Source organism: Notothenia coriiceps, unplaced genomic scaffold (genome assembly GCF_000735185.1).
Source record: "Notothenia coriiceps isolate Sejong01 unplaced genomic scaffold, NC01 NC01_scaffold00013219, whole genome shotgun sequence".
Classification (NCBI taxonomy): Eukaryota; Metazoa; Chordata; class Actinopteri; order Perciformes; family Nototheniidae; genus Notothenia; species Notothenia coriiceps.
In genome coordinates, this window is record NW_011345920.1 from 1 (window position 1) to 9162 (window position 9162).

The window sequence follows — 9162 nt, forward strand, 5'->3', positions numbered from 1 at the left end:
AGGCATCAGCTTATCATCAGGTGTTTTCTGGAGCAGGACAAGGGGAGCCATCAAGTACTGCTGCTTCTCATTGATCATATTTGCTTTCAGTCCATCCAAACGTTTGTAGTCTAACAGGAATATGTTGCCATTCTGTTTTAAATTTGAGTGAGGATGACACACAACCAAACATGTGAAGAACAAAATGTCATTCGAAATTCAAAACATGGCTCTAAACTAAATTCTGGTAAAGATAATCACCTTCATTTCATCTGCCAAACGACTCTGGCCATCAGGGAAGAGCATGTCATCAGTGACAGGAAAGTTTTCGGGCAGAGCTGTACAACGTCGGATCAACATGGGGTTGATACCATTTAGGTACTGGTAGCCAAAGAAAGTGTCCTCCTTCCAATGTTCCTGTACATATTCTGAAAAAACAAACAGTTTTGATTTTATTGTGTTTCAGACTTTGGCCTAGAAACTGAGACTGCAGTAGCACTGTATTCAGCTTAACTGTACTTTGCTTCTGAAATTGGTAAATGGGAAACATTGTGTTACACCTGAGTTATAATTGTTTTAAAATCAGTTATCAGTAAAAAGTCTTCATTGTATTAATTCAGTTGCAAAGTAAATTAAAGGTAAAGGAAACGTGTAGACGACATTATTAGATACGTTTTCAGGATTTCAGTAGAATCTAATGTATTATCTCAGGAATAACAACTGCAGTGATTTTTATTTAAGCATACAGTATGAGATTGTACCTGATATGTCAGTCCGCTTGTTGCAGAAGACACGGTTGAGATCATCCAAATTAGCCCAGCTCTTCTTGGAATCAGAGAGCCCCTTTAGTCCCAACTCAGACAGCCTAGAAAATAAATGCAATTAGTAACTTTATCAGATACCCTACATTGATTTGAGGCAGCTACAAAGTTATATTGATACTTTGATATCTGACATAATTTCAGGACCTCACCCAGTTAATGCTGTGAATCCAAACTCTGTGCTCTTGGTGAAGGAGAAGCGGACCTCACAAGGCAGAGAAAGAGGACCTTCTACCTTCATGTTGTGGGGTATTCCCTCTGCATACACATCCCAGCTGGGAGTAATAGAGAGAAGCAGAGAGGTGAGGAATTGTTGACAGTCTAGATAGTAATTTAGAGTACACAGGCACTTGACAAGTATTCAATATTGCAACATATTGAGGTTTATTACATTACATAAAGCTTTGCAAGTGTCACATTTTTGAAAAGATTTCGGGATGCATGAAGTTAAAATGTGTACAACCTCTGAGTGGCGCTCACCGATAGTCTTTCTCTCGCTGTTTCAGCGCCTGCTCCCGACTGTACTTGCCAAGATGATGGCTGTCTTCAAACACTCTCAGAGCTTAAGGAAAGAATCACAGGTTCCAAACTGTTGATATGTACAGTATTTTGTCACAAATGTACTTCAACCTCCTTATAGTATGACTTGCAGAACGTGTATTCATTGGTCTGTGAACATTGTACCAAATGTCAGACAAGCAAATGGCCAAATACCTGTTCCTTCTCTGAAGCGTTCGACCTCGCTGTCTATGATCCAGCGGTAGATGGGAAAGTTGTAAGTGTCTCCCTCAGGAGATTCCACTTCAACTTTGGCAGGGAACCAACTGTCTTGAGGGATCAGTGGCAAACCCTGTTTGTCGAGCTCTATCAGAATCAGCTTTCCAATAGAGACACGACAGGACACGTTAAAACTGGAAGCCTGGAGTAATGACAGAATTAACATGTTTTGAGTCACATCAGCTTAACCTAATTGATAGGTAATATCCCTATATAATCCCAAAACTAGAAGCAAAGTTCAGTAACAGTGTTATATTTTTAGAGAGTATGTCTGACTTACTTGTCCAGCGGTGAAAGCTAATGGCCCGGTGAAGTTGCAGAGCCATGTGCGATCACTTTCCCCATCTGTGCCCACCAGCTTAATAAAGATGATGTTCATAGTTGTGCCATTGAGAAGTCCGGAAGTGGAAACAGTCACTTTATAATTCACCATTTTGACTGTGAAAAAGAAGAAGAATCCTGTTGAGGAGGGAGTTATAAAATACATCCTCAGCAATGATTGGGAAATATTTTGAATGTGAATTTTCAATTTCATAAGCATCTCTCTTACCTGTTCTGATTTCCTTTGAACTGACATGAATGGTGAAAGTAACAACCACTGATTCCACTTTTATACATACACCTTTTGGGTGTATCCAATCGGTAAACACAATCTCAGATGATGGAATGCTAAACATGTATGAGCAGGTTTTACAGTTGGGTAAAAATGGGATGTGTCCCATTACTTCATCATTACATACACATAAACCTTTTACTGTTAAATGTAAGAACATCCAGTCAACTACAAATACATGTAACATGTACCATTCTATACCATTGCAAATGCATTCGGACAATTCAATGGCAAGGAAACAAGGTGAATGTAAAAGCCAATTGTATGATAACTAAATGCACAATTAAAAAAAGAATATATATATTATACATCTTTCAAACACAAACATGTAATGCAATATAGTGCATCAGCTCTTCCATACACTTTAACCTTTTCATAAATGTTATGATGTTTTTTGAAATAAAGTTAGAGACAAACCGGGTGTCCTCGCTGTCTGTGATCCAGCGGTAGATGGGAAAGTTGTAAATTTCTCCATCAGGAGATTCCACTTTAACCTTCGCATGGAACCAATCGTCTTCAGGGAACAGTGGGAGAAGCTTTTTGTCGAGCTCTTTCAGAATCAGCTTTCCAACAGAGACAGGACAAAAATAATTATTATACAGTACATTCATTTAACTGATTTGAAGTGATTTCTAATAGTTGTATTCAATCATATGCATACAACTAAAATAGTAAGTACATCAATGCTATCAATAACAATAGGAAGATTCTGAATAAAGCAACGGTTAAAATCAGTTTACCTAAATTGAAATTGAAAGTCCAATATAATAAACTATATGCAGTTTTAGATGTATAATTTTTGGAAATATTTATCCAAACATTCTTGTCCAGCGATGAAAGCTGATGAAGCCAGGTGAAGTTATAGAGCCTGGACGTCTTTTATACATGAATATGTGTCCCCGGTGTCAGGGAACTCACCAAGTGTCAGAAAACACAACCCTCTCTATTTTCCTCCATACCTTTTGGGTGTATCCAGTCAGTTACATGGTAAAATGTCTTCTCTGATGATTAAAACCTATGCATGAATCAGTGTTGTGTCACAAATACTATGGTCTGAAAATACCCCACTACAAGCAAAGTCCTGATTTCAAAATGTAACTTGAGTAAACGTACAAGCATCAAAAGGTACTTAAAGTACAAAATTAAAAGTAGTCATTATGTAAAATACTCAATTTCAGAGTATCATAATGCAGAATGGATCTTTTCACAGCGTTATATTAATAGGGTCAAATGACTTTGTTTGCATATAAGAGTATTTTAGCATTTGAGTTTGTCCATGTAAACCACATTTATAGTAGATACTAGAATACTTTGTAGCAGTACAGTACTGCATTATTCCATATCAGCATATCATGAAAACTCTTTGTTTGTCAGATAGTTTAATTATAGACAACTGTAACATAATAGTAACACATGTTCTATAAGATGACACATACATACAGACAATTCAATGGCAAGGAAACAAGGTGAATGAAAACTGTAAGGTTGTCTTATTTTTCAAAGACAACCTTACAGTTAACTGGAAACACCTTTACAATATATTGCGACAGCTCACAAATTCTAACCTTACAGCGTTTGTAATATTTGACATGGTCAAAAATGTGTTTATTTGATTATTATTGAAGATAAAGTTAAAGGTCATGTTGTACTGTTTTTTAAGATATTTAAATGTAAGCACATTTTTGAACACAAGCACCAATTAAAGCTTAGTGGTTGCTAAAACATTTAACATATCCGCCTCTCTCGCAGTGTCAAAAAATTCAAAATTATTATAAAAGCAGACTTAATGGCAGTTTCCTAGATCAACTGGCTCAGAAGAGACATCAAGATATGCATATCGGACACAGATGGCTCAATTTATTAGTCAAAAGCTATTGTACAAAGGAATTGTTTCAGAAATAAAAATGGATTGATCATTCTTGTTAGGAGACAGAAAATAAAAACAACATTTGGTGATGACAGTGGATTAGGAGGGGGGATTCTTCAATGCAGTTTTTCAGTTAAACTTGAATGTGTGTTTTTGTTTGCTTCAATAACAGCTCACACACAATATACAGTCTTTCCACTCGTCCCGTTGTGAAGCTGAGGTTCGAGGTCAGATCATAGGGGAGGGGACCGTCAGCAGTCCAGTGGGCTTCAGCTTGTTGATCCCTCCATCGAGGAAACAAACTCGTGGGAAGTTGACCTTGACCAGGTGTGCTGCAAACTGCAAAGAAACGAAAAAAAGGGTTATGTGAGTTATTATTCCCCCCTCCCAGCATTGCAAATTCCCGTAACCTAACATAATCTCCACATCACCGGTGGCTTCCTTGTCTTATCACTCCGCACACTTGCCACGTACTATATGAAGAATCAGATCTGAAGAACAGCCCTTCAAACAAGATGAAACACCCTAAAGTGTTTTGAGTAACACATTGTTCAAGATGTCAGGGATGTTGCAACAGATTTTAACTTTACAAGGAAAAAATAAGTTGTATGAACTGGCCCAGCCCTAAGAAGGAGAAATAAAGAAACATCTATATCTGATTAAGTCATACACACAACAAAAGAACTAAGAATCTCAGTTGTGAACTTTGCAACTATTTTGTATCTATTAAAGCCGGATTAATCAGTTAACATTATTTTTCAGAGGTTCAATAAAATACTTTTCACCATATTTAAATTCAAGTGGTCTGAGAGAAGACTGGCTCTGCTTCCAGGCTTTAGAAAATCTAGCCCCATTCAGTCCTATGAATGTTTGCGACTGCTGAGTATAATGATACCCGGCTAGAAAATAATTCAATCATGCGGCTCTTCAAGACTTTCTGATATCGATATCAGCGTTTTGATAGTGAATCAAGTCATTTTGCAGGAGCTGTGACGCAAAAATATATATACTTGGATTAACTAAGAGAAATACTTTTTTTTGGGCCCAATGGCATCACTTGACAGACCATGAAGTTGTAATTACACCCTTACATAGGGTTGTGTTATTTCACATGAAAGGTGTAACTCCCGTGGAGATCAGAATATCTTTTCACACATTCCAGTGAGAATTAAACATGTTTTTCCAAAAAAACATGACCTCATGCGACAACTGCTCTTGTGGAAATCACTTACAGACGATGAGATCAGGCTGATGAACAGAGCGGTGTTAAAGAAAGTATAATAATAAAATAATGAGGTCTGCTTTCACAACCCTGACCAAATAAAGGGATTTAACATTCCATTACAAATCTCTAAAAGAGAGGACTGAAAGCCAACTGCCTTTAAGTGGTATCTACTGTTACTGTAAAACTATATTCCCCAGCTGTTAATATTGCCAGGTGTGCCCACATACTTTAAGCATACTGTCCGCTCTCAATTAAGCTTTAATTACACGGTTTGATCAAATAATTCAACCTTTTGAGCATTAACTCTTGGCTACCACTTGAATTACAATATACCGTAGAGTTATAATGTATTGCATTATCAAACATTTTATGAGATGACCTCTCTGCAACACGTTAAAAAAAAAGGGGTTTTGGCTGATTACATCTCTGTTCAGGGTGGTGTGAGCTATGCTTGGAATTACGCAAGGTCAATGAACTAATTTTTCCAAGAGAAAAAAACGATGAGTAATGGAAATGTCAGTACATGTGAATACAGTACAGGAAAGAGATGTAATCTAAGCAAAGACGCAGGTTAACCCGGTGTACATTGATTAAAAATATAGCGCCCTAAATGCCCTTTATTATGGCCCGTCCACACAGCGGCGTGCGTTGAAAGCTTCACCATTCACTTTGAATGGGGTGACGTCACTTTTCGCCGAACTGCATTGTGGGAAGCGACGCGGAGCTTTGCTGGCGTGGCTCGCTGCAAAAGTTGAGCAATGTTCAACTTTTGAAGCCTCGGCAGAAGCGTCAGCCAATCGAATCATATGCCAGTACAAGCTCTAGCCAATCAAACCGCTGCTTGTGTGTCAGGGGCGGGAGATTCATGTGATTGGTTGTTGTTTGCACGCTTCAACGTACGCCGCCGTGTGGACGGGCCGTTAATGATTACAAATAATTAAGATTTCAAGAAGTGATAAAAAAACACAATTATTCAGTTCTACCTTTGTTTATGTGACTTTTGACTGAGATCTGCAAATGTGAGTGGCAATAACACTCTGTCTGTGACTTGAGGTTGTTTTTGCTCTGAAAGCCATGCTGTCCAATAAGAAATCACAAAAGCCATTGACTCAGTCATTCATGTCATTCATGTGTCATTGACTGTGTGGCTTTCACACTCAGAGCAGTTTTGCAATACAGTTTAAGATGCAATCATCTGAAATGTCCAAATAAAAACGTAGCATTAAGAACGAGGCCTATGTTTGAATGCCAATAGGCTTTAAATGTCAAAGGTGTACAGTAAAGCCTAAGCACATGAAGAGAGGACTCACTGCTTTGCCCCAGAGCTAATGATAATGCCACTGGTGCGGCACACAGAGATGTGGATGGCATTTAAGCACAATTGAGTCATTTTATTGACCTTTCATTTTGTACGACTGTAAGATCTGATGAAATACCGAGGACAAAACTCAGAGGTGGAAATTCAAGTGTGGGGTTGGTCAGGCCTGGACTTCTGTAAGGGGATGAATAGTCATCATACTCTCCTGTTTGATGATGAAGATGATAATTTATCAACATACTTACTGTCAATAAAGTCAGACTGAAGCACTCCTTTGTGCACCAGTCAATCCTAACAGTAAATAAATACAGAGCTAAAGCCTACATCAAATGCACGACAAAGGGTCTTTGAGCATGTTTTCTCTCAATGATTGTGATATTAAATGTTTGGTCATGTATTGTGTCTTGATATTTGTCTATGTTGATGTTACACATGGAGCTGCTGTGATGCAAGTCAAATTTCAGACTTGATCTGACCATTAAAGTATTATTGTATCGTAAAACAATATGATGCCGATAATGATGAACCACCATTAATAGTGCCTGTGTTACAACACTGAGTTCAGTCCCTCTGCGGATGAGTTACTACATTACTTGGCTTGGCAACTGGAAGGTCACCAGTTCAAGTCCCGGAAAGACCAAGTGCTACTGAGGTGTCCCTGAGCAAGGCACCGTTCCCTAAGCTGGTCCCCGGGCGCCGTACATAATGGCAGCCCACTGCTCTTAACACTAGGATGGGTCAAATGCAGAGAAACCGTTTCGTTATATAGTACCTGTACTACGTAATGACAATAAGTTGAATCTTCTTCTTCTTCTTCTTCTTCTTGTTGGAACCAGGTTAGTAACATATCTCTCTGCTGCTCTCTTTCAAAAAGCATGACTGTCTCTTTAATTAAGCAGAACTACTTATTTTCCTCTCAAACTTTCTAACATATGGAAGGAGGACATCTTTTCTAAATTGAGATGTTGCCTGAAGCAATATTCATGCTGAGTTTTAAATGTAAGTTTGGCTAATTTATTCCAAAGAGAGCAGAAAAGAAGAATGAATAATGATCAATATAAAGCAGAAAATCGCTGAAATCATGTTATTTTTGAGCATTGAAATTTCAAAGACAACGATTTATGTAAAATACAGTTTTAGCCACGACTTAGGTCCTAGTATCTTTTAGAAAAGAGGCATCAACACAGCAGGTTTTGATTATACATCAGACCTATAATATTACTCGACTACAGTTTTATACCCAACCGGAACTCATTCAGAGAAGCTGTTTCCAGTCTTTCAAGATGCACAAAGATGTATCGCTACATCAGGATTTAAAGATTTTTTTTCCAATTTGCTCTGGATTTGACAATAAAGATGTCTGGACACGGGGATTTAGTGTCGTAGCAAAAATGTTAACTGTATGTTTACAAGACTAGGGCCTCTATTTTCATGGTACAGCAATGACAGTGTGGTGTTTTCCTGACATTTACATGAACCTATCTTGTCTGTGGGGTATTTTGTTTCCTGCTTAGCCAACAAAAAAGGCCATAACGTTAAAAAATGTAAATACTCTCCATGCTTTCAAACCGGTAAAAGTCGGCTGCCTTAAAGTGCAAGTGAAGCTGCTTTATTTCACTTCATTAAATCCCTGCAGAAGTCTTAAGGCAGCAGCACGGACATGTTGACAAAATCTGCAGCCTCTGATTGGAGAAGTTACACACCAGAACACAGTGCCATTATACATGGACACCCACTGTGTTTACCCACATTATATTACATTCAAATGACACCAGGATATTGCGAAATATCCCCAGCCTCTTAACACACACCACACGGTCCATTTTAACTTGGTATACTGCCCATACACGCGGAGAAGAAAGATTACTGCGCCTCTTTAATCTGTTGCTTCTCAGCCGTCTTTCAAACTTAGAATAAATATATATGTCATGTTAACGTCTTGAAATTAATTGCATCAGAAACTGTGTGTAACATTTTAGGGTGTAACCATTTGCAAAGTGAAATACAGAATGATGAAGTCTGCCTGATGTGTTCCCAATTTAAAGACACGACCAAATATAATTTACTCAGAAGAAGAGGATCAAACCGTGAACCTCATTTATCATGTACATCATTACTATTCCCTTTGGCTTTAAACTTGACTCACACTGTATCATTGTTGCTTTCTGTCTGTGGCTGACAGCCCAATTACAGACTATCCCCAATGAATGAAGTTAACAGGCAACGTTTCTGGGTATTTAAGGAATAATCAACAACGTAATAGTAGCGTTGGATTACTATGAATATGTGATTGACGCGTCACTTCGTAAACTAAAGTCTCCTGTGTTCTGCAGTTTTCATTCGCCTTGTGACCAGAAATAGGTATTGCCAAAAAAAAACGATTTACAAAACATTAGAATACAAATTATAAAAACGAAATAAAAACTTTGTTGAAAAACTGTTTAAGTGTTATTTTAAAGGTGGGGTAGGTACGTTTGAGAAACCGGCTCGAGATACACTTTTTGTTATATTCCATGGAATGCTCTTAACATCCCGATAGCAATGAATATCTGAAGTGCACAC

At 38.0% G+C, this 9162-nt stretch overlaps 2 protein-coding genes across 2 annotated transcripts in view; both read right to left on the reverse strand.

Annotated features, from left to right (window-relative positions):
• Positions 1-3: 3 nt before the first annotated feature.
• On the reverse strand, positions 4-2314 carry LOC104947852 (arachidonate 12-lipoxygenase, 12R-type-like; the record flags this gene model as incomplete). Its single annotated transcript, XM_010773967.1, has 8 exons — positions 2128-2314; positions 1858-2036; positions 1515-1719; positions 1281-1362; positions 953-1075; positions 741-844; positions 241-407; positions 4-132 (listed from the first exon to the last, which is right to left on the reverse strand). Coding segments are annotated over exons 1-8 (1161 nt in total), but the record flags the coding sequence as incomplete, so codon positions are not given.
• A 1238-nt stretch (positions 2315-3552) lies between these two features.
• The window catches only part of LOC104947853 (TBC domain-containing protein kinase-like protein), a 13162-nt gene continuing 7552 nt past the window's right edge, over positions 3553-9162 (reverse strand). The window contains exon 4 of the mRNA XM_010773968.1: positions 3553-4396. Within this exon, the coding sequence (XP_010772270.1) occupies positions 4286-4396 (111 nt within the window). The 3' untranslated portion in view covers positions 3553-4285. The remainder of the gene's footprint in view (positions 4397-9162) is intronic.